Source organism: Alosa alosa, chromosome 18, assembly GCF_017589495.1.
Source record: "Alosa alosa isolate M-15738 ecotype Scorff River chromosome 18, AALO_Geno_1.1, whole genome shotgun sequence".
Classification (NCBI taxonomy): Eukaryota; Metazoa; Chordata; class Actinopteri; order Clupeiformes; family Clupeidae; genus Alosa; species Alosa alosa.
In genome coordinates, this window is record NC_063206.1 from 11,092,757 (window position 1) to 11,119,627 (window position 26,871).

Consider the following 26,871-nt stretch of genomic DNA (forward strand, 5'->3'; position numbering starts at 1 on the left):
GGAAGAGGAAAAGGCAGAAGGGGAGGACAAACAAAGAGAGTGGTAGGGGGAAAAAATTAGATGTGTGGAGAAAGGTGGGGAGAAGCGGGTTGAAAAGGACAGAGAGGCAGCCCGTTATATAATGCAGCCTGTCCGAGCGTCTCATCAGAACTCCGTTACCATGGCACCCTTCGGTCCTAACCACACCGCCACCACCACCACCCTCCCACCCAGCCCTCAGCAAGCGCGGCCTGAGGCAAACGGTGGCCAGAACATGTGTTCCAATGGGTGCTGCACACCCAGTCGTTACAGGAGCCCCTAATTCCATCTACAACCCCCCCACTGGGCATCTACGGCAGCCCCGGGGGACAAACAGAATGGCGTTTATTTTCACAATCAGAGACTGACTGGGAGTGAAACAGCCCAGAGACCAGATAGTGCGTTCAAAACCTCTGAGGGAGAGTAAACAACGACACAAGCATTAGACCCCCTGCCTGGTTGTCAGGGAACTATACATTAATGCCTTCTTACACATGGCCAGGCATGAATAATGGGTTCCATCTACAAAGATCAGAGAGAGAGGGAGACATAGAAGGGGGCAGAGAAAGGATGTAAGAAAAAAAAACCTTCAAAAGACAAAAAAAGGAACAAAATGAGAAAAAAAGATAAGAGGCTGAATAGTGGGATCACTCACTGCCTGGCATATCATGGGGTACTTGATCCGGTTGATGCCACCGGCGAACACAGCGAAGGTCAATGCCGTGTGGAAGCAGAAGTTCAGGAGCATGTGCCATCCTTTCCGGCTAATGCGGATGGCGCTGCAGGAGAAACAAACATGAAAAACAACAACACATCAAAAGACAGCAGAGGAAAAACAAACAAGCAGTTAATATCAACAAATAACAAACAAACCAACAGAACACATAAACGTCAAGCCTAACGTCCTGAGACACTTTACACAGAAGAGCACATATGAGTTGAAAAATATAAAAATAAAAAGAAGAGATTAAAAAATGAGAGTACTTTTTGACCCAGATCCATAATGCTTTTAGTTCATCAACATTCCACGCGTGAATAAAATTTAAAAAAAAGGACCCAGAATCAATTTCAGCTAGACTCCAAATTCTACAAAGACACGTGAGAAGATTGCTTAGTGAATTCTTGAGAGTAAAAAATATGGTTTCTGTGTTTAATAAGCTGAGCTAAAAACAAGCTTAAAAAACTCAGGTAAGGGGGATGTAAGCAAGGGAAGGTTTATTTTTATTTTTTGTCATGTAAAATAATTTTGTGAAAGGAAAATGCCAGGGCAATTTTCTGTCCTTGTCTTCAAAAAGGGATGTTATATAAAAACACTCAAAAACATTTTAAGACGAATCACTGCAGTGGCAGAAGCCACTTAATCACAACACAAAATAGAACAGAGAATCAGCCACTAACAACTGTAGTCTATTTGATGAATTCTCACTTTATATCCTTCCTTGGGAAGCAAATCAATATCACATTCTAAAGAAAAAGGTTATGCACACATAGGCAGGAGAAGAGGAGAGGAGAGAGGAGAGAGATGAAAGGAGGAACAGTGGAGAGCATAATGGAGAGAGAGAGAGAGAGAGGAGAAAAAGAAAAAAGAGTGTTTCTTCCTCACTTCCTCACTCTCATGACCAAAGAAAGGAATAAGCCAAGGGCTAGCTGGTAAGACAGTCTAGTCTCTCTCTCTCTCTCTCTCTCTGTCTCTCTCTGTCTCTCTCTCTCTCCATCTCTCTCACCCTCCCCTCTCTCTTTCTTTCTCCCTGGCCATAAATCAAGTGTCCTGCGGGGTCTAGTGGAGCGTTTGGGGATCGCTGCTTTACTGGGTCAAGTGCATTAACCTGGCCTCCCTCCACAGTCAGGCCAAGCCAGTTCTCTCTCTCTCTCTCTCTCTCTCTCTCTGTATGTGTGTGTGTGTATGTGTGTGTGTGTGTGTGTGTATGTGTCGGTGTGTGCCCTTGCTGAGCAAACCCCTCTCCACTCCCCAGGATGCCAATGACACATGGGCTGGCATTTTGTGTTCTTTTGGCGAGACGTGTTAACAACCATCAGACAAAACAATCCAGACGTTAGGAGTGCAAAAAACAGTATAAAAATGACTGTGTGGCGCTTCAGAATACCACCCATAATGATGGCAAGCAGGCATGATCTACATGATCTATTTCTGAGCGATGCCACGGACGAGGGGTGTTGTCTTTGCCCATTCAGGACAACAAAGGTTGATGGATGCTTAGAATTGCAAAACAAAAGGGGGGCTATTTTTGGAGGCTGCACACGGCTATCAAGGGGACCTACCACTGCAATCAAGTCCCTGGTCATCAGGAGGGAAGGGAGAGGGAGAGAGGGAGAGAGGGAGGGAGAGAGGGAGTGAGGGAGGGAGAGAGGGAGAGGGAGGGAGAGAGGGAGGAGGAGGGAGGGAGGGGAGGGAGAAGGAGTGAGAGAGGGAGGGAGGGAGGGAGGGAGTGAGGGAGGGAGAGGAAGGAGAGGGGAGAAGGAGGAGAGAGGGGAGGGAGGGAGGGAGGGGAGGGGAGGGAGAGGGAGAGGAGAAGGGGAGAGAGGAGGGAGAGAGGGAGGTGGAGAGAGGGAGGAGGGAGGGAGAGAGGGAGGGAGGGGAGGAGGAGGAGGGAGGGAGGGAGAGAGGGAGAGAGGGAGGGAGGGAGAGGGAGGGAGTGAGGGAGGGAGAGAAGGATGGAAAGAAGGATGGAGAGATATTGGAGCGTTTCGGTCCTGAGCATATGACACAGGCCGAAAGCTGTGGGAGAAGAATGGACGCATTTATCCCTGATGCAAGGAAAGGTAGCCCTCTTTGTACAAAACATGAATCACTGAAATCTATTAAGAGAGAAACAAATGTGACTGGAGTGGCTTTCTGGAACACACAAACACACACACACACAAATATTCTCTCTCTCTCTCTCTCACACACACACACACACACTCTCTCTCTCTCTCTCTTTCTCTCTCTAACTCTAACACTAACATTAACACTAACACACACACTAACACACACACACACACACACACACACACACACACACACACACACACACACACACACACACAGGGTGACTCAGATTACTTGTGCTCTTTGCTAAACAGTTCCTAACTGGCTGACTCACCACAGACAGGCTCTCAGGAGGGGGATGAATGAAACACTGACCCTTGCCTGTTAAATAGGAGGAGGAGGAGGAGGAGGGCATGAAGTGGCATGAAACCAAGCCCAAGCTGCCAACTCTCAGGTCTACCTTGTGCTAACAAGCAGCTGTGCCAGCTCACCAGCAAGGGGTCAGGGCAAGTAAACATACTTTACATACAACCCCCACACCCACCCACCCACACACACACACACACACACACACACACACACACACACACACACACACACACACACACACACACACATGCCTGTGGACTCAAAGCCTCAGTCACAGACAGAGCGGTTCACAGACAGCAAAGAGATGAATCGCAACAGCACAGGATGAGTCACTCAAAGGCACGCGAAAGCCACCCAGAGAAAAGCACAGAACAAAACGCAGGAGCTGATGAGGTACGGAATATAAACATTTATTTCCTCCTCCTTATTTGCTCCTCAACAGAAGCAAAACAAAAGACAGAAAGAAAGCCAAAAGGGGTTTAAGATTTACGGTTTAAAGAAAGAAAGCATTCTTCTACGTCCCTGTAGGACTTTGGGACGCGTGTTTGGCTTGGAATAGGTTACAGGTTTTCATTTCAGTCTGGAAATGCTGCTGCCACCCGGCAGCCCACATTCTTCTTTTTTCTTTTCTTCCGTTTCTCTTTTTTCTTTTTCCCTCCTTTCTTCGGAAGCCGCCTTCCCAAATTCCTGCTGGGCCTGTCTCACTTTCTCCAAGCCCTCCTCCCTCCCTCTCTGTTTCCCCCACAGGGCTTGTCCAACTCCACAATGCAATCGCTGGAGCTATTTATACCTACCGGTTGAACTCAAAGTCATTTTTATTATCGTAGATTGTATTCTCAATGTTGAGTTCCAGGAATGTTTTCATCAGATGCATTTGACAGACACACACATAAGTATAGACACACACACACAAACACACACACACACACACAGCAGATGGGCTGTATGACGCTTCAACTGCGCCAACGTAAACTTCACTGAAAAACTGACAAATGAGAAAGAAAAACTGTTCTGAAAACTCATGTCTATTTCCTAACCAAATAAACAGGCTCATTGACTTCCCTCTGCAGTGCATTTTGAAAGGTAACTACCGGTACCTCTACACAGTCTTTAATTAATCTAAAACACTGCTATGAGTAATGACCCCATTACAGTGTAACAAAAATATAATAATCATTATCACAGTGATAGAAGACACAAGTTAGTCCCTTTCCCCAGTGTTTTGCCTTAATTTCACAATACTTTTTGTGTGTGTGTGTGTGTGTGTGTGTGTGTGTGTGTGTGTGTGTGTGTGTGTGTGTGTGTGTGTGTGTGTGTGTGTGTGTGTGTGTGTGTCTCTCTCTGTGTGTGTGTGTGTGTGTGTGTGTGTGTGGAGCAGCCGCTCACCTGTGATGCACTATGTAGGTGATGATGGAGGCGAAGAGGCAGAGCAACATCACTGCCGTGCAGGCGTACACGACTGGATGCAGAAACTCCCCCGGGTACAGAGGGAGGGACAGCGCCTTCTTCAGATCCTGAGAGAGAGAGAGAGAGAGAGAGAGAGAAAGAAATGAAGAGATAAAGGAGAAAAGGGAGAAAGGGAGAATGTAAGAAGGGGAGGCCAGACGTGCTGTAGAGTAACATAACACATACAGAAAGACTGTGCCAACTCCTCAGACCAGCGTTGGCACTATATGTTTGTTAGCAACCAGGGCCTTTCAGGGATGCACAGCACTCTCTGTCCTCTCAGGGCTGGGCAGACTTGGCACCAACACTGGCAGCAGCGTCTGAGACTACCATGGGCATTCAGAGCTGAGCCTTCATTTCTAAATACCCTTCCTTTCCAATGCGTATCTCCATTCTCTGTCTCATTCTCTCTCTCTCTCTTGCTCTTTTGAAACCTCTCTCTCTCTCTCTCTTTCTATTCCCCCATCTCTCTCTCTCTTTCTTTTGATCCCTCTCTCTCTCTCTCTCTCTCTCTCTGTCTGGCTGTCTCCGTCTGTTTGGCCTGTCTGTCTGTTTGGACTCAATCTGCAGTGGACTAATGAGAGTGGCCCGTGGTGGTCCAAAACACGGGGGGCGGAGGTGAGCGAGGAGGAGGAGGCGGCGTACGTGCGGCCTGCTGACCATGAAACCTCTGGCTGTAATTATGTCCTTGGTGGCCCCAAATACCACAGCGCACTGGAGGCCAGACCTGGCTCTATGCAGGGGCCCAGGAAGAAGGTGAAGGAGGAGGTGGAGGTGGAGGAGGAGGTGGAGGATGGAAGAAGGTGAAGGACAGGGAGGTGAGACGCGGAGATGGGAGGAGAATGTGGAGGTCTATTCCGAGAAAGTCTGGATTTTGCACTGGCATGCTAAGAAAAAATACAGCTCTGCGCTTCAGGACAAGGCATCAACCAAGAAGGTACAATATTTGGATTTAAAACATTATTTTGAGACAGAAAAGGGAGACAGAAAATGTGTGTGTGTGTATTTTGGTCTTTTGCTCTCCAGAGATTTCAGAGAATTCAGAGAGCTCGCAGAGATTTTGGAGAGTGTACACACACACACACACACACACACACACACACTCATAGACACACACACACACACTGCAAAGCCTAAGCCTCATTATATGGATGAGACCCAGGGGAGTCTGCCAGTCCGCTGAGGGTCTTCCCACTAGTCAGACCCTTGACGAGAGAGTGTTTCATCATCAACGTGTGCATGAATGTGGGTGAATCTGCGTGCCTGTGTATGAGCACCTGAGCTTGTCTATAATGCACCAGAAGAGAAGGCCACAGTTCACTTCAGCAGCATGACCTGGGCAAACTGAAAATGCATTACCCTACAATTTTGATTCTTTCTTCAATCCTCTCCACCCTCAGTCTTAATGTACACATACAACACAGAACTGTTTAAATTTTGCTAAAATGAAATCCAGGCTGTTTCGCTCCACGGATTTGTGGTGTGTGATGCTCCCTTGTACTGATGCTCCAAAATACTCTACAAACACTGTCTGGCACCCAGCCTCTGCTCTGTATGCACTCCAAAGCCCCCAAACCTCCTCTGTCATCGCTGGGGAAGGGACACACTGGGTGACAGCCAGACACCATATCATGTTCCAGACACTAAATACAGGATATTGGGTATTTGTTTGAATATCCGCCAGTTTTGTTTGTGTTGTTTTTTGTGTGTGTGTGTGTGTGTGTGTGTGTGTGTGTGTGTGTGTGTGTGTGTGTGAGGGGCTGTTTGCTGTGTGCTGAGACCGCCAGGCGCTGGGGTGCTGCAAATCCTGCGCTTTGCTCAGGGGCCAGAACATGAACGATCGGAGGAATAGATGCGTACACACACACACACACACACACACACACACACACACACACACACACACACACACACACACACACACACACACACACACACACAAAAGCACGCATGTGTGCACCCTTTGGCACATAGGCCCAAGAAATGCAGCAGCATGCACATGATAAAAAAAAAATTACATACTCACACATATACAGAGAGAAAGAGAGAGAGAGAGAGAGAGAGAGAGAGAGAGAGAGAGAGAGAGAGAGAGAGAGAGAGAGAGAGAGGAGATAGTCTGTCTCCCTCTTCCTCTTTAGGCTCAGGCTGTGTCTCTGAGTCTGGCTGCAAGGGCTACCGCTGGCATTATTATCATTATCAGCATCGCATTCCACCGCAGATCTGCCGCCACGGGCCTCATTACGGCTCCCAGAGCTGCCAGCCCAGAGGACGCTCTAGCCTGGCAGCAGCTAACTGCTAACTGACTTCAGAAAAAAAAAAAAAAGAAAGCCTTCGCAAAAAGCTCCCAGACACTGCTGTCGGACCAATGCAATCCCAGCGCCTCTTCTTCTTCACCGCCATGGACCCAGCCAGTGGGTGAGTCACCACCCAGGGCCCAGATTACTGTGGCTAATACTGGCTAATGTGGATCCCATGCTAATGGCTACGTGGAGGAGATGGTGGTAGAGGAGGCTATGGTGTGAATGAAGACCCCGTCCACCATTTCACTACAGGATGAGGGGTGAGATGATGATGATTCAGACTGGTAAATATGTATGCTCACAAGATGCCTTTCACATGATAATATGATTCACTGAATGTCATGAGCAGGCTGATGGACAAACACATGGATAAGCATCATGTGTTTCACACACATGTATGCATACACACACACACACACACACACACACACACACACACACAAAACACAAAAATTTGCTTAACAGGAACTTCCACATACACAAACTTTTACACACACACACACACGGGCCAAGAGAGATGAAAATCCCCTGGCTCTGTGCACGCACGCTCACAGGCTTTATCATCGCAGAGAGGCGGCGCGCTGTGAGAACCGGGACGGCAGAGAACAAATCAAGCACATCTATGCAGCGCACACGCCAGCGAGGCGCACATCCATCAAACCCTTCCTAATCAAAATCCAAAAAAGACCCCCCCTCCCCCCCCTCCCCCCTACCCTCCACGCCTGAAGCCCTGCAATCTGAGCCAGAGAAGTGGGCTGGTTGGAGAGTGTATGATAGAATGTGTGCAATATCAGTGAAAGCACTCCAGTGGCAAGAGCATCAGAGGCAACAATTCTTCACTCTTTTGATTTCCCCTCTTTGGCTTTTAAGAGAGCAGATGGGAGGAAGACAGGAAGTTGGGATGCACAGTCATATTAGACGCGTTTCATCCCCACCCGCAATCAGGGGAGAGATACAGGTACAGTAGCTATGGGGAGAGATCTGATCACTCTGTCAGAAGTTTAGAAATGGCTTCTTTCTTCCTGAAATATCTTCACACGCACACACACACACACGCACACACACACACACACGCACACACACATACACACACACACTAGAGAGACTCATGCATACATGCTCTCATGCATGAACACAAACATACGGCTACACCCCCCCACACACACACCCACACATTCCATGCAAAGAGAGGTAATAAAATGACCAAATGAAGCACATATCAAACTGATGAGCCTCATTTGGACTGTATTAACATGCCCCTGAAGACACAGCGTAGTGTAATTTTGGGATGGGGGGCTGGGGGGGTGGCCTTTGATTTATTTATTTTTATTCATTTATATTTAAAGACACTTGAGGGGCTTCTATTTTGGGACTGTTTTAGTGTTTAATCACGGAGGACTGATGTGGTGATTTAGGAGCAGGACCTCGGCTTCGTTTAACCGAGCCAACGGAGAGGCCCACGCCATATAGTGAGTCATCCAGAACGCTGTCGACTCTCCGAATGCTGGACCGCACCGGTCTTAAAGGGGGAGGCTGGTTGAAATGACATACAGTAACCCAAGCCAAGCCCAGTGCGCTCCCAGAGCCTGCATAAGCACAGCCGCGGCCTCGTGTGCGAGGGGTCAGGGACATGGGGCGCAGTCTGGCAGGGTGCAGAGCGCCAAAGTGTACTCATATGAAATCACCGGTGGTGTAAACATAGTCTGTGGCGAGAGCAAATAAAGAGAGAGGTGACGGAGACAGAGACAGAGACAGAGAAATAGGATAGAAAGAAAAGAAAGAAAAAGAAAGAAAGAAAGAAAGAAAGAAAGAAAGAAAGAAATATTCTCTGGACAAAATATGGGAAACTTTTACAGAAATGAATGACTGCAATTTCATAGTGATATATGAATATACTGTAGGTATGGCCTGTACACACACATCAGTTGGTCCAAAAGACATTTCATCATTTGTCTAGTAAAAGCCACAATTGCCAACCATCTTAAATTATATTTTGACAGCAATTAAATACACTGCCGCTTTTAAAGCACTAGTAATGTCCTGAAGCATTTCTTGGACAATACATGATGCATGATCCATGTATAATGGGACTGAACAGAGCAGAGCACCACTGAACCACAACCAGAAATGAAACACACACAGACATGTGTGTGTGTTCTCTCTCTCTCTCTCTCTCTCTCTCTCTCTCTCTCTCTCTCTCTCACACGCACGCATGCATGCGCGCAGGCACGCGCGCACGCACGCACACACACACACACACACACACACACACACACACACACACACACACACACACACACACAAACCTCTACAAACACACATACACACACAAACATTATATGACTTAACACCTACAGTCTAATTGCTGGACAGCCACAGGTAAACCCTAGTCCGTTTACATCTGAGGACTTGCAGTTGTAGGACAAAGAGGCTGTTAATGGTGCTGGCGCACTTCACCTAAGGGGCCGAGGGATCAGGGAGGGATTGCTAGAGCACGGCTACAGCCTGATTGTCCCGCTCAATTCCCCAATTAAAGGCTTTGTAGAAGCGTTAGACTCTGATAAGTGGCATTACGCAGGGAATGAAAACACTTTCCTCAAACACATGAGGGAAAATAAATCTGTCAAGGTTTAGGCCTTAGGACAGAGTAGAATTTCACATTTACATCAGCTCAGCTTAATTTTCTGACAAATTTAGTCCTATTGCCATCAATTTTCATTAGACGTAAGCAATGTAAATTGCTGTGTATAGGTGTTTTCTATCACACATGAACCATTCTAAAACTGATCTGAGAGCTGTTTGAGGCCAGGGCGCCCAGTGGCAGGGCAAGCCAAGACTGATGGCTGCAGGCTGGGGGGCTGAAGGAGAAGAGGCCATGCCTACTGAACCTGAGGAAAGTAAAAGGGGTTGACTGTGGGGCGCCTGAAAGAGTGCCATCAGCATTTTCACACACACACACACACACACACACACACACACACACTCTCACACTCTCTCAAAACACACACACACACACACACTCACACACTCTCACACTCTCAAACACACACACACACTTGCCATTAAACAGTGTGTGAGCGTACAAAGCAAAAGCCCCTCACACAGCACAGCATAGCTAAACCACTGTGTTTCTGAGACAAGGCTGCAGAGTGCCTATTCAGCAACTTTGACAGTGTATGGGGCGAGCTGCGAAACACCACAGTCAGAAGGAAAGAGCACACAGTGCACAGTGCCCGAGGCATCTAATGAGGGCAAAGCCTCCGCTATACTGACGAGCACTGCACTCCACCCTCCATTCAGCCAAACTTGATTGACCCTATCGCCACTTGCTCTTCCACGGGACAAAACTCGTGTTGAAATTCATTACAGTTCGGCCACTAATGTCGCCCATAAAATAATAAAACGAATTAATAAGAGCGACCCAATGAACCACACAGCCACTCAGTGCATCCGGTAATGGAACTTTGTCTTGCAGTGGGAACGTTAAAGGAAATACGCAGCTTTTTGGTATGCTGGACTCATCCAAGTCTTTTCTGCTGTGTGGTGTCATTTCCCTCCATGTGCAGTAGCCACAGGCACTGCCTCCATGATCTACAGAGAATGCAGCTATGACTGCAATGCCCTTCATATCTAACCCTGATGCTAAGTCCATGGGATGCGGGCAAAAGTGGAGGCAAGGGTCCACTCAGTGCTATTAAGGAACACCCGAACAAATTAAATTACATTTGACTGCAGTGGCCAAACATTTCATCACATTGCCTCAGGGACCTCATTGAAGTGATTTAGGCAAAGTGGAAATTCTAAAGTCTGATGAAAGCTAATTTAATAACTTGGCAAAATCTATTTGCCAATTTCATACCATGATACCAGATCCTAAGCACAAACACCAGTGGGTCAGCTCAATGCATCCACATGCCACACAATAGCTTTAGCTCATGCATGAAACAGTTACAGGCAAAGTTTGTACTTTGCCTGGTCTTTATCTATCTACCTATGTATTTATGTATCTACAGTATATATGTATGTATGTATGTATGTATGTATCTATATATCTCTGTCTCTCCCTCTCTCTGTCACTATTGTGAATGCTATTCATTATTCTGAACTGAAATGTTACTAAGTCTCTGAATGGTGGGTAGATTAATAAAGGACTCCACCACGACCCAAACATCATATCCCACAGTCCTCCACTATTTACAGTTCCGGCACAGTTAACGTGAAGCTGTGCCTTCCCATCCCTCTGCTCTCACTGAGATCTCGGCTATTCTCCAGTCCTCAAACTCTGCTCAGATACTACTGCAAATACACAACATTATGAAACTCCTTACACTACAGATGACAAGAGAATACAATTTGCATTTACAAGTTCTATTTACAAGGTTAAATAAAAAAATGTTTTTTCCCCAAAAACTGTTCACATGGTTTCCTTCGACAAGGAGGATTTAACAAATGAAGGATTCTAACTGTGGTATGCAGACAGACAGGTGACTACAGAGCACCTTCAACAGATGAAGTGCATTTGAATTCAGTGACAACACTTCCTTGTCCTTTTACATGGCGTCTACATTAACATGTCCTTCAAAAGCCATTAGTCAAATGGACTGTGTAAGTAAAGGGCATTACGAGAGCGAAATGTAGCTGTAAAAAGACGAGAGAGAGATAGAGAGAGAGAGAGAGAGAGAGAGAGAGAGAGAGAGAGAGAGAGAGAGAGAGAGAGAGAGAATGAATTCTATTCTGTTTCCATTTGACATATTATGCAGGGAAGGCAGAGTGTTTCTGGGAGTGCAGCTCAAGTCCAATCATTTAAACACCCTCACAAGGGCACAACATGGGAACGGAATTAACTGGACATAAATCAAACTAACTGGCGCACATGCCCACAAACAAATATGTGTGCAGGCATACACAATGAGAACAGAATTTGCCTGAAACAGAGCTTCTCTCTCTTTCTCTCGCTCTCTCTCTCTTTTTTTTCTCTCTCCCACACACACACACACACAAACAAGAACAAGGACATAAGACCCTCCACACACACACACAAACATACAGTACACACAATCACCAACCCAACATGGCAGCTCCCCACCAAATGTCCAGGCTGAATTTCCAAAATAATATTTGCGCAAGGCTAAACAAACCTAACACTTTCTGTCGCCTCCACAGCACAGATCCCTGGCCTCGTGTGGACAACAGTAACCGTAGAGCCTCGATGAGTCGGTTATGATCTGTGGGGAAACCACAGAGTTTACACACGTCTTTGGTGTGCGCAGTGCAGGAGTGGATCAGCTAAAGGCCAACACAAACCCACCAGCTCCAGGAAGTCTGTCCACGGCTTGGGCAAAAGCAGAGGCCACGCTGGCTCTCGGAGACTACTGTACACAAGAGGCATCCAACACTCATACCGTGCTGAGGGGACGTTGCTGAGTGGCATGGTTGCTTGTTTGTTGAACAAGTGGGTATAAATTAGGGTTGTGCCGATGGACGTGATAGTTGACAGGCATCACGATGGAAAGCAACCATCGTGATGCCACGCCCCCACATGCCAGTCACTAATTCCTGCTGTAACAGGCTAAAACATAAAAAGATCTTTACCTGAAAATGAAATTGAGCCTACTTTAAAGGCTGTCAACCAAACAGTTATCACGTATTAGTCTACCATCTTGTAAAATAAAAGACTTATTAGTCTACCCTCTTATTCAAATAATTCCTGACTGTGACGTGAATGTGTAGCCTAATTGTCTTTTTTGTAGCCTACATGTCTCGCTGGCCTATAGCCTACATTGGACATAATAGGTAGCCTAATGTTTTAGCAGAAAATATAGATTTATTATTGTTAGGCTACGACTAGGACATTTTAGCGCTCAAATATTTTTGCAAGGCTACAGCGAGCGCCAAATGCGTCCTTCTCCACTGTGTTAAAATAAACCATTTCTTTCGTTAATTATAGGATCAGAAGGTAGCCTATTCGTCTTTTACTGTAAGGCTTGTATTTCATGCATTCAGCAAAAGTCCCAGACAGCAGCGGAGTGGTAATCGGGATTCGTTATTTGTAAAAGTGTTTTTACTTCGCCCTCCTATAAATAGCCTGGACTGGCGATGATCGAGTTTTTTTTTACTTTCACTTCCTGCCACCCTCATATCAGCATAGACGGTAGCCTGATAACGTGGGATGCTGCATAGTACTAAGATTTTAAATGAGTGACCACGATAGTAGTCCTAAGTAGTTTTTTTGCTGAGCCCAGCAAAGGCTGGCAATGTGTAATATTCTGCTGGTTGGTGCACACGCAAGTGTTCAGATTGATTGTCTATTCGTCTTTCACAACAATTTTCTTGGAGCAGATCTTCCACACAACTTCGGTAGCCTGGTCAGTATGTCTCTCTTATTTTTGTATGTAGAACATTATAAATGTATTTCTGTACAGACATACCTAGGCTATAGGCTAATTATTTAGTGTTTACCACACACTACCCCACGATATCATCGTCCATCACAATGTCGTCAAATGCCAATTTAGGCGACATCGCCCAACCCTAGTATAAATATGCGCATATACACTGCATATGCATAGTTGGTCATCAGCAAGAGTAATCAGGAGGCCAATCAGCTTTCTGAATCACCAAATAAACTTACACACACACACACACACACACACACACACACACACTCAGAGATGTATATCTCTTTTGCATACAGAATACACACCCCCACACACACACACACCAGGGCGAAGGCAATCTCTCTTCTTCTTTTTCCATTCTTTCTCCAGTATGATTACATGCTGCCTGACGTGATCGTGGCCAATCCCATTTCGCCGATGACAGCTCCGCTACCTGGGACATTTAAGGCCTAAGTGGCTCTCCCAATCCCAGCGCATTGCCTCCCATTTACATGCCTGCCGCTCATTAGGCGCTTGGCGCTTTGGATATCCACTCTCTGGGCCTATGGGTGTGTGAGGGTGTATGTGTGTGTGTGTGTGTGTGTGTGTGTGGGGTGTTTGGGGTGGAGAAGGTGGTTTGCTGACCAGATTAGTTTTCCCCTTTGATAGTGTGGCGCATCGCTCAGCCCAAGCAATAGGGTTGCGCAAGAGGATTGGGCGCAGCTTTGAAGTTAAACCACAGTGTCGTCGTGTAGATGCCGCACACACACACACACACACACACACACACACACACACATGTGTCCCAATGCTCATCTCCAAGGATATGCTAATGCACAACATGAGTCACGCACACACAAATACCCAATCTCTCTCATTCTCCCTCTCTAACACACACACACACACACACACACACACACACACACACACACACACACACACACACAGATTCTATCTTTTCCAGTACTCATGGGTGGGTGATTCCTTTTCCCCATCCTCACCCTCCATCCGCCCAGGAGAAACCCCAACTCCCTAACACACATCCACTTCCACACCCTACAGCCACACAGTCAGCATCACCATCACCACCACCACCCATCACCTGAACTTAGCCCTGACTGCTCTCTCCCACTGGGGAGTGAATAGAGGCAGCCCCTGGCTGGAGGGGGTGTGGCCCAGCCCGGCCTTCACTGAGAGTGAGTGTAGCAGTGCTGAGGCAAGGGCTCTAGACCAGGAGTGATGAGCATGAGGAGGAGGAGGAGGAGGAGGAAGAGGAGGGGGAGGGCTTTATGACGGTGGTGTAGGTGGACCCTCAGGTCACAAACACCATAGCAGGTTCTCATATCAGTCTCACTTTTTTTTCTCTCTTTTCTCTCTCTCTCTCTCTCTCTCTCTCTCTCTCTCTCTGTCACACACACACACACTCACAGTCACGTGCACACACACACACACACACACATAACTCACATACTAACCTACACACACACACACACAAAATTGTTTAAGATAAGGAGGAAATGTAGGAGTGGGAAAGGAGATACGTGGGGACAGGAAGAGAGACAAAGAGAAAGGGCCAATGTAGAGAATGTGGGCGTGGGAAAGGGAGGCTCACACACACACACACACACACACACACACACACACACACACACACACACACACACCTACATAGAGGTACAATTCTCGAGACTGATAGCAGCTAAAATCAGACCCTGAGGCAACATCAGTCATTGGCAGACACGTCCACAGAGCGAGGCGATGACCGAGCGAATTGAAAGAACGAGAGGAAACGGCCTCAGCAGGACCGTCACCGTTCAGAAAAAAGACCGATAATGGCACCGCTGAACGGAATTGGATGAACTAATGAAAGAAAAAGAACTGCTGTAATATAACTAACCGGGATCCCAGCACAAAAAAATGCCACTATGAAAATGAAATATTGTGATTTGGCTGGCTGATAAGCCATTCAAAAAGCACTTAATAGACTTGGTGAACAGGATGACACCCCATACCCCTCACCATCCACCCAACCAAACATGCATACACACACACACACACACACAGACACACACACACACACACACACACACACACACACACACACACACACACACAGACACACACACACACACACACACACACACACACACACACACACACACAGACACACACACACACACACACACACACACACACACACACACACACACACACACACACACACACACACACACACACACACACACACACACACACACACACACACACACACACACACACCTGGCCTTATTAGTCTTCCCAGAGTGACACAAATCTCATTTTCTGGCCCCTGCCCCCCGTTCTTATCTGGAGAGCCAAGAGTTAGAGTTACGTAAATAAACAGTCACTAATGACAAGGCTGTGTGTGTGTGTGTGTGTGTGTGTCTGCCACAGTGGAGGAAGGAAGGATAGCACATGAAGAGAGGGAAGGAGAGATAGCAGCAGCGGAGACATGCAATCTGAATGGCACAGAGTGATGTGCAAAGGAATGCATGGGATGTGTGTGTGTGTCTGTGTGTGTAGGTTAGTATGTGAGTTATGTGTGTGTGTGTTTGAGGAAGCAATAGAGGGTCACAGGGTCAAAAGGATGAAATGCTATTTGACCTGATGAAAGCAAGGGTTCTGACTACAAATTAGATGCACAGAAATGGGTTTTCTTACACACACACACACACACACACACACACACACACACACACACACACACACACACACACACACACAAACACACACACACAGAGCCAGCCAGCTGAGCATGCATTCCTGCAGATCAATGTTTTTGGCTGAAAAAGGAAGTGGACTAGAGCCGAGGTCAGCGTGCATTTATTTACTGAGCACCGACAGAACCAGTGGGACACAATGGATATACATTTTTGCAAGCGCCTCTGATTTATTAATCACCACTATGTGGTTACTGTTTTTAGAATTGATTTAGATTAAGTGTTAGTATAATTTGTAATTTTGTTATTTGTATTCTAGTATATTTTTATATATTGTGTTAGTATAATTTGTATTTTAGTATATTTAGCATATTCTTTATCTTCTACTGTCCTTACTGCTTAGTTGTGTTTTTATATTATATACTTTAATTACTCTTCTTCTGTTAAAGAATGTGTTTGTCTTGTATGTATGCTGCTGAGACCTTGAATTTCCCCTGGGGATCAATAAAGTATCTATCTATCTATCTATCTATCTATCTATAAATGAGCTGTGATTGACCTACCAACAACAGTCATCAATTGCAGCAGGCTCTGTGATAAGTCATTAGAGTATACCATATGGTAACACCAAACCATTTGCCATAAGAAGCTCCAGTGAACACCAGTGTTCATCCCTTCATAGACTTGAATAGGATTTGTAAAAGCAATGCTCTGTTGCTCTGGAATACATTATGTCTGGTTAATGACCTAATTGAAATGCACTGCATGTTTTGATGCTTTAAGAACGTTGATGTATATTTTGGTAACTGAGTAGTAAATGTTTGCAAAGATTAGAAATACACTGACACAGTATATTAATAAAGACATTAATGCCTCTTGTGTCTAGACATAGTCTGTAACCTGCTGTTATATCAGGGGGACTAAAGTGACTAAGGATTCAGCATCATCTCTGCACAGTAACAGGCTTCATGATACAGCTAAAGAATACTTCTGTAAACATCTAGTCAGCAGAAACATACAGTGACCCTAAACTACTGGTAAATATGACAGCAACAATGAAACAACATTGTCATATTCACTGATCAAAGAGCCAGGAATGGAAGGTAAAAGCTGTGTGACTAGGGAATTATTTGGCAGGTATTTTATACACATTTTACATTTTTATAATGCATGAATGTATTCTCTTGATGTATGATACTGACAGTAATTGGCTGCACTAAATTAAATACCAGACACACACACACACACACACACACACACACACACACGCACACACACAACACACACACACACACACACACACACACACACACACACACACACACACACACACACACACACACACACACACACTTCCGCAAGAGTATACTAATATGGGAGATACTTAACAGCGAAGCATCAGTCATTTGAATAACAATAGGTTAAAGTAATGCAATTTGTTGGGAAAGGCAAAGCAAATCACATCCAATATGTTGCGTCAGGGGAAAAAACCCTAATGCAGCCTATCTGCTGAGTCCAGGGGGCCGGCGGAGATGGGAATGAGCGCCGCGGCGACTCGCAGGTCAAACTAATGACAGCCAATGGAGCTGGAGCTCATTACTCAAGACAGAAAACAATCTGCATTAAATGCCAAATTACTGGCAAACTGCAATCTGTTGAGAACAGAAAAAAGTTGGGAGGAAGTGGAGGGAGGAAGGGAGAGAGGGAGGAAGTAGAGGGAGGAAGGGAGAGAGGGATGGCAAGACTTCCAGCCTACTGACTTTCCCAACAGTAAGCAGGTCTCTGGTTGGAGCTTTTGGACAGCAGCCAGAGATTTTACAGATTTCAGATGTGACCTTGTGCCAAAGAGCCGCATGAGGGGAGACATGGTTCACATCCGCCCACATCCCCAATGTACATAAACGCTATATTTTGCTCTCTTTACACACACACACGCACGCACACACACACACACACACACACACACACACACACACACACACACACACACACAACCAGACATGGGGGACTCGAGTCACATGACTTGACTCGAGTCAGACTCGAGTCACATTTTTTAGGACTTGAGACTTGCTTGATCAACATGTATAAAAGACTTGACTTGACTTTGACTTGCTATTCATGACTTGAGACTTGACTTAGACTTGAGACAAATGACTTGGAATGACTTGACTTTTTATTTTTTCATAGATATTAAGGAGTTCACTTTACGATTTTAGAAAATCTGCTTAGGTGCTGTTGCATGCGTCACGCGAGCGAACCTGTCATTGTACCAAGTGACGCGACGCGACAGACCAACAGCAAGTGCCAGATCAAATGAGACAGACTGAGGTAGGCTAACTTGCAAATATGGAAGGCTCTACATTTATATCAAAACATAATGTTTGGCTACACAGATGATGTATCTGACAACTCAAAGGAGAAATGAAAAGCAGTCTGCAAGTGCGCAATAACCACCACTACGTTGATTTTCATCCGTCAGAAGTTAGTCGTGTTAGAAACCTAATGTCAAATTTGAGGCATGTTAAGAGTTGGCTTTGAATCTATTATGCTTTTTAGTGAACGCCATATTAGGTTAAAATGTGTGAAATGGCAAAGTGAAACATTTTCTTGTTTAAGTTTAATCTTGATATGCTAGCGAAAATGTTGCCCATGTAACCTAAAGTAAGCCTTCTCCCTCCCTTTTAAACACGTCCCTGTTCCACACGTTACAGCCTAGTAGAAACAACAGTAAGGCCTAGCTAACTGCCAGCAACCAACATAGAAAAGTAGCTTACTTCATATGTTAGGCTTATGTATAATGATATAGCATTGACGGTCCTAAATCCTCCTAAAACCCATTGTGCTGTCACGCTTGTCAAAAGTTTGGCAGTGACGTCGGCGGCAGCGTTTGATTCAACATGATTGAGTCCCTGGAGATGTGACAGGTCAGGACAGGTGTCACTTGAACTGTTTGAATATATTTTCATGATTTGATAGCCCAGTGTTTCTCAAACTTTTTCAGAAGGACTACTTAACCAATAAAAAAGAAACCCATGGACCACCTAGCTAAAAAAAAAAAAGATTAGACCTATAGGCTACTTCAACAGTATATTAGCCTACACACAATAGGCCTACTCACTGAACCAGCTTACTTATTGTCTTTGCACTTTGCTTATTGTGTCAGAGGATTTATATGATTTAAACTGGCATATCTTACATAGACAGTGTTGCAGAACTGTTTGGATTTACATATCGCAAAAAACTCATCTATATTATATTTTACCATGTCTGCTCGCAGACCACTTGGGATAGCTTGCGGACCACCAGTGGTCCCCAGACCACACTTTGAGAAACACTGATATAACCTACCTAATATTTGAGGCATATTGAAACAATAATAGGCTATTTTATTATAGGTCTACTTGAAATACATTTATTTTTATTCATAGGTCCTTGAGCGAGGCACCTAACCCCTCACTGATCCCCGAGCGCCACTGTTGTTGCAGGCAGCTCACTGCGCCGGGATTAGTGTGTGCTTCACCTCACTGTGTGCTGAGTGTGTTTCACTAATTCACGGATTGGGATAAATGCAGAGACCAAATTTCCCTCACAGGATCAAAAGAGTATACTTATACTTATACTTATACACACACACACACACACACACATCTATCATAGATTGGATTTCTTTACCACGAGATAAGGATAATACATCTGATTCTGAAAGTCACCTCTTTCTGCCAGAGCACCACAGAACCACAGATCCAGAGGGACATTGAGGGGGACACACAGAGACACAGAGGGGGACACACACACACAGACACAGAGGGGGACACACACAGAGAGACATAGAGGGGGACGCACAGAGACACAGAGGGGGATGCACACAGAGAACCATAGACGGACACAGAGACAAGAGAGTGAGAGACACAGAGAAGGAGAGAGAGGGAGGGGAGTGGTTCAGAGGTAACTAATGGCAAGTGATTCATGAGTCATTAGCACACTCACTCACTCACTTCCTCTTCTCTCTCTCTCTCTCTCTCTCTCTCTCTCTCTCTCTCGCCGTCACCTTTCTTTCCAGCCCTGCCACACAGCCAGACATCAACACAAACATGCCCACAGACGGCTGCCAACAGGGACTCTGCCCACACTGTGAGACTTAATGCTTTTGTGTCAACAGCCGCCTGCCAAATTCCCAGCCTACGGTGACCACAGACGCATACACCACCAACAGAGCCCCCACGCTGAGAATAATACACTGGCTACCATTCACCGTAATATCACCCATTTAGAGTAGTTTGGTCCTAAAATCATATTGTAATCCACCTTTCTGTGTCTCTCTATGCAGCAGCTAACAGTGGCTGTAGCATTGCTTTTCTTACATGAACGTTATCATTTCGGATGTGATTGGCTATAAAGATCACCAAATCACAAGGGCTACTGCTGGTTTAACTGTCATGGGTGATACTCTGAACAAATCATTACAGATGACTTGCAGAGATGCAGCGTTTTATCTAGATGGTTCCTTTATGTAACGAAGCCATTTTTCTTCTCCGAGGGGTATGCTAGTCAGGCAGCTATGAATCAGCCGCTCTAATCATAACATTTTATCAGTCACACTGCATCTATGTGAACTGATGATAACGTTGAACCAAAACTATTCAATGCTTACTCTTACTCTCCCTCCCTCTCTCTTTCTCCATCTGTGTCTCTCTCTCCTCTCACTCTCTCTCTCACACACTCACACACACTCACAGACACACTGAATAAACAGACCATGAGGTAAATAAGCATATGTCATGGGCAAGTCAGGGAATGGCCTTGTTAGAGTGATGAAGAGGAGCAGCGGACCCTCTGCAGTGTGCTGGAGCTGCGTGTGAGTCACCCCAATCTCCGCCTGAGCAGGCGGCGAACCACAGGGGAAGGCAGAGAGAGAGAGAGCGAGCGAGGCAGCATGGAGCAGAGAGCTGCCTGCGCTGTCCGTGGTGCTGAAGCAGAGAATACAAAACCTTCCGCCACTAGCCATGGTGCTGAAAAAACCCTCCAGCATTGTCTTGTAACACTGAGGAAGCAGTAAAAAAAAAAGGCGGCGACCATGGTGGAAGTAGTCCATTTAATTAAAAAAAGGTAGGAGTCGTAGCAGAAGGACTGGTCCATTTTGCCAAGAGGTTTGCATGGGGCTGTGCTGCTGCTGTGTTTGATTCTCAAAGAGTTGGCACATGTTGCTGTTCTCAGCACTGGGGAAAGAGGCTGCCTGTGGCGTGGGGAAAGGCTACCAGCACAGCCGGTAGTGCTGACGAGACGATACCACTGTCCATGGTCCTGAAAAATAGCGAACCAACTATCAACTCCAGCAATCGACATGATGCTAGTGGTATTGACTATGCAGCACCTTGGAGGTCCCAGAGGAAATGATGTCTTGGAGACTGATCTAGCCAATGGCTTTAGCAGGAGATTGGGGTTGGAGTGAAGACATGTTTGCTGCTGATGTGATGAATAAACAAATGAAGCGTGGAGTTGAGGGGCTTGCTAGACACCTCTGAGGAACTCGGTAAGGAGAGAGAGAGAGAGAGAGAGAGAGAGAGAGAGAGAGAGAGAGAGAGAGATAATACATATGTGTGTGAGTGTGTTAGATGTGATCAGTAATCTGTTGAATGCATCCTGAGGTGGATAAGTGAGAAGAAAAAAATAATAAAAAAATAAATAACAAAATAAGGCATTCAATAAAAGGAGAAATGTAGAAAGTAAAGGAATGAACAAGCAGCAGAGAAAAACATGACTCTGATTCCTCAGCTTTAGAAAGCCGGCACCAAACTGAGAGCATCATCTTCAGCCGAGCAATAATGGCCGCATCACCCATGAGAGAGACCCCGCTGCATGCACGTACCCTACCAGCAACACACACTCCATCCAGCCCTCTCTGTCACAGCATCTGGGTGAATCAGCTAACACATGGGGGTTATAGACCCAATCAATAGGCACATTTCCACCAGCCATGTCAGGGATGATCATACTCCACTCTGGGGACTTTGTCAGGGGGAAGGTCATAGCTGAATATAATTGGGGGAATCAGGTTGTCACAGCCATCAGCAGGGTGGGGAGAGCACAGACACCATAGCCTGCCACACAGAACATATCTCAAACCGGACTTATCTAACATTTGATGAGGCCATGTAACGGGGGAAAAAATGGAAGCTCATTAAAATTTCCAATGCATTTGTTCAAATATGGAAATTGATCTCAAGGGACAAACACACCATTTGTAGTCTAATCAAGGCTTCTTACTGTATGCTAATAAAAGCATATGATGAGAGCAGACGCGCCTTTCAGAAAATGTGAATTCCTTTTTTCAGTCACTGTCTACTCCATATGATATGTTTTATTTGTATTATTTCAAAGGAAAAGCTGGAAAGGTATTTGAACAACAAGGCTCATCATTAGGACTAATGACTATTTTTGGAACACAAAGCAAAAAAAAAAAGACTCTGTAGCTTCAATCAAAGCTAGCGCTAAGTTCAAGAGGATCTCATGATGTCCAGGTTACACTCTCCTTTATACAACTTTCCTGATTAATTTCTGTGTGACCTGACTGTGTTCTTGGGAGAAAAGTATTATATGTGTGGATAAATGTGAATACAGGTTGATTCTGATGCAAAGAAAGCAAATGACACCAGTTTTCAGGAGAGGTTCCAGGTTTGTGAAGTTGTAGCTCTTAAAAGCCTGAATAGTTTTGTGTCAGAAAATAGATCATGCAACAGGTTCAGTAAGCCCGGACAACAATTCACAGAATTGATAAGGACAGCATCACAAATTATGCGATGTCCATGTCTTTGGGCACTGCAGAGGGAGGGAGAGAGGGGGGAGTAAGGGAATGAGAGACAGAGAGAGAGAAAGAGAGAGAGGGGAAGGGGGGGAGAGAGAGAGAGAGGGTGACTGAGAGAGAACTGCGGGTGTGGTGACTGCATTAGCAAACGCACAATCCCTACACACAGGCACACATACACTCGCGCGCACGCACGCACACGCACACACACACACACACACACACACAATGAAAAGCACTACGCTGCCAATTCTGCCAATGATACTTCAACGCTCCCCTCCCCTTCTTTAACGCGCCTCAAGTTCAAACCATTAATCTGCTGTCACTTCCATTTACAGAATTGCTTTCTGATCTCACTTTGGTCTTGGGATCATATAGCACCGTCTAAACGAGACGGCAGATCGTCGTTGCAAAGCATGTATGTGCGTAACACCGAGCTCCAGCGAACGGAGATGGGCTTGCGGAAGCTCGATGTTAAATATATAACGTTACATTGCTTCGGCTCCGTACAGTGACAATCTGACATAGGCTATACCCTCAAGACCGGCATTCTACACACACATACACACATTCCAAACGCTGTTTGACTTTCTAACACCACTGTCGCTTTCAAATTTCGTGTTAAGCATTTACAATTCGGCGACGCGACTTTTGTCATTCTAATATTACAAAAAAAAACACACACACACACATTAAACTGAACAAAGCCACTGCTACACCACATGAATCCAACAAAAGTCAAAATGCACGACAGCTCGCAATCATGCATAGCTAAGAAACTGACCTCCCAGTCTAGCGAGTCCCACTCTTCGGTAAACATCCGGAGGATTTCTGCGCGTCCGAACGCGGGCGACGCGCATGGGAGCACTACGGAGCGACTGAGCGACGAGATGCCATTGCGCTAAGGGTAATATCCACATGAAATCAAATCGTTTCTGAGCGTCGGCAGTAGAAGGCGTCCCGAAACGTAGGCTATGACCAAAAAATGTCCTAGTTGAAAATGATAGATACATGTATATGATGCTGCGATTCCTCTGAGCAGCGGTAGTCCGTCTAGGCGGCAGAGGTTGCAGCCAATTAGTGCGCCACTTGCGCTCGCAGGCGCGTACTGACGAGTCGTTGGAGAGCTTTGGAAGATCCTTTCCATTCCCACTGCCGTATTGCCAGACAACATAAAAGCCAAAACGAGTAGCCAAGAACTTCTTCATACTCCCCAAAACACATAACTTCTTTAAGATATCCAGACTTCGCACTTTTCGCCATGTTTTCCTCCTGTTTCTTCCGCCAGATGATAGAAACGAGGGAACCGTTTAAGGGATTAAAATTTAGAAGCAGCATCTCCGGACAGACCCGAGGTTTCTGACGAAACACGTGACTCGCGGTGGAGACAGGGGGCATCTGAAACACTCAAAACCAAACAGCCATGCGGGGAAGGTGGGACTGTGGAGGAAGGACAGGGCAGTACTTTTTTTGGGCAAAGTGAAAAGGACATGGAGACAAGTGTGTGTGTGTGTGTGTGTGTGTGTGTGTGTGTGTGGGGGTTAAAGTGGCACTTACCATTAGAACTGCAAAGTTCTTGTGATGAGTGCAGTAAATGGTAGTCGTGTTGCCCACCGAGCCCGTTATGTTGCACCCCTCTGCTCTCCAGCCGCCGTGTCCATCGAGCAGGTCAAAGTCCCAGTAAGCAGCGGTAGGGTCTACACCCAGAGCCAAGTGCCTGAGAGCGATGGTGACGGGCTGCACGGCGCTCCCCAAGCTGCAGCCATCTGCGGAGGAGCAAGACATTGAATCAGGTAACCCAAGTGGAAATAAGTCCTTAAGTGCTGTGTGTGTAGCTGTGTAGGCTATGCTGCTACTCGTGTGCTTCACAAGACGCACGCATGCTGGCACGCACGCCCGGGCTAATAACACACACAAGCACACATGCACGCACGCTAGCACACACGTGTATGTGTACGTGATAAATTTCTTATTTTGCCTATTATACATTCGTGCATCACGGTAAACAATTTTTTCATGGTAAACAAAACAAGCTTATGCCAATGTGTAAATATAGTCTAAGGAAATATCAATGCGTTTAATAATTCTCAAGTAAGGATTTAAAACAAAATACCTTTCCGGACAGAACTTGCATTAAATTCGGAAAACGTGCGCAGCATACAGATGCTAAGTGATTTGATAGGTATTTCCTACCTCACACAATGTGCCTGCCTTAAATGCAATTTATGTTGACATTTAGGCTAACTCATTGTAGGAAGCATCAGACGGAACAGTTAGGGATGCACATCAAGACAATAAAAAATGAGATTTAAAAAAAGAAAAAACAAATCTACCACCGCCCCTTTTTTACAAGTATTAGTCATTCAGCAGTCTCGTAATTGCCGGTAAGAGACTGCAAGGGTGGAATGGCCGAGATGACAATACCCATCTTACCTAATTTGGTGAAAGCAACTGGTGTTGCAACACTCCTACGTTTCCCATCATCGGCGAGGTTCGACGAATTCCCTGTGCAAGGAAAGAGTTTCCCATTGCGAAAGACAATAAACTGCAGCTTGCAAGTGGAGTTATCAACAGATTGCAACGCAGATGTGCTAGGGGCGGCAGCAGCAGCAGCAGCCAGCGGTAAATGGATTGACGCGACAGCCACTGTGTTCTGCGGATGGAATAAAGAGAGGGAAAATCGAGGTTAAACAATGTCATTCACCATGATGATGCGCCACAAAAATAACTCCGCCAGAGAAGGACTGAAGCTGGCAAATAGTCCACTGTTTCGAAAGCTGCAAGTGTCCGCGGAGCAAGAGCACTAACGGGACTACAGGCTTCTGCCGTTAGGGTTGAAGCGGTCTTGAGCGCCTATTTGGTCAAGCTCTCTGCAGTAGAGGTGGGAATGGTTCTAACCACCTCAGCTCCGGGGCACATCAACACCGTAGAGTTGATTTAAAGAGACAACCGACCTGGCTCCAGCTTTATTGAACTCACACTGAACAGCATCTTAAAATATGAGCTTTACGTGGAATAAACGGATTCGGCACAGTCCTTTTATATAGCAGCAACCACCAAGGCCAGTTGCCTACGGCTAACGTTTGTGTGCCAGTTGTGTATAATTTGTGAATTCAAATCATTTAAAGATTATGTTAATGCATATAATTGAAAACTTGGCCTGCTGATTTATGGACATGAATTATTAACATTATTAAAAAAGTTGACATGGAAAGCACGAAAACAAAGAGATATGAACAAATGAGTATGAACACAGCATCAATCTGAGGTCTTCATCATCTGAATTTAAGAGGGACTGGATCACATGAGGGCTTGAAGGAGCCATGCAATGGCAGAAGCTACAAATCAGTCACAGTGGTTGTATTTAGGCGCAATACATCTACTAGGAGGCAATGTGGCCGCTCAGAAAGAGCTGCCATCAGCATTTGACTGGAGACCTGTCAGGGAGAGGAACGATTGGTGGGAGTGCACTAGTGAAATGTTTCATTCATAAAAATAAAGACAAAAAGGCCTGTAGGGGAATTATTGTCTTGTCTGTCTCAGTATGGCTTTCACTGAATGCTGTTACATGTGCACATATCGATTATAGGGGACACATTGCTGTTTGAGAAAACCTAAAACAATAGAAACAGTTAATAAAATGTGGGAGCTCACACCAACCTACATGATTCAGTACCGAACTGGTCTAATGCAGACAGGACTGCAACAGCTTCTTTTTATTTCATTTTATACACACATTTGATGATAGCTCTGCGAGGCTGATCCTGCCATGGTCACTGACCACAATGCCTCTGAAATCACAGATGTTTCCTCAGTTGCTATGGCACCCTCACTGGAGAGACTGGCTGTATTAGCAGGCTTGGAGTGACCTGAAATGGCTGCTTTACAAACGGACCAGGGCTCACTCAGAGCTTAACCCAGACACAGTTTCTGAGAGGTAGGCTACAGCTTAGAAGAGCAGCACTGCCATTTTATTTATTTATCAACAAAAGAAGCTCTGTCGGCTATCAATCTTCACATTGACACTCACGTAAGAGACCATCGATTTCCATCCAAGGCTCAGGGAAAAGGGAAGGAAACAAGGAAATGT

At 45.7% G+C, this 26,871-nt stretch overlaps 1 protein-coding gene across 1 annotated transcript in view; it reads right to left on the reverse strand.

The window, feature by feature from the left end:
* LOC125311943 (adhesion G protein-coupled receptor A3) overlaps positions 1 to 26,871 on the reverse strand; it is a 135,923-nt gene that overhangs the window by 17,702 nt on the left and 91,350 nt on the right. The window contains exons 12-15 of the mRNA XM_048270352.1: positions 25,215 to 25,434; positions 24,339 to 24,547; positions 4,544 to 4,671; positions 674 to 797 (exon numbers count right to left, since the gene is read on the reverse strand). Of these exons, the coding sequence (XP_048126309.1) occupies positions 674 to 797; positions 4,544 to 4,671; positions 24,339 to 24,547; positions 25,215 to 25,434 (681 nt within the window). The remainder of the gene's footprint in view (positions 1 to 673; positions 798 to 4,543; positions 4,672 to 24,338; positions 24,548 to 25,214; positions 25,435 to 26,871) is intronic.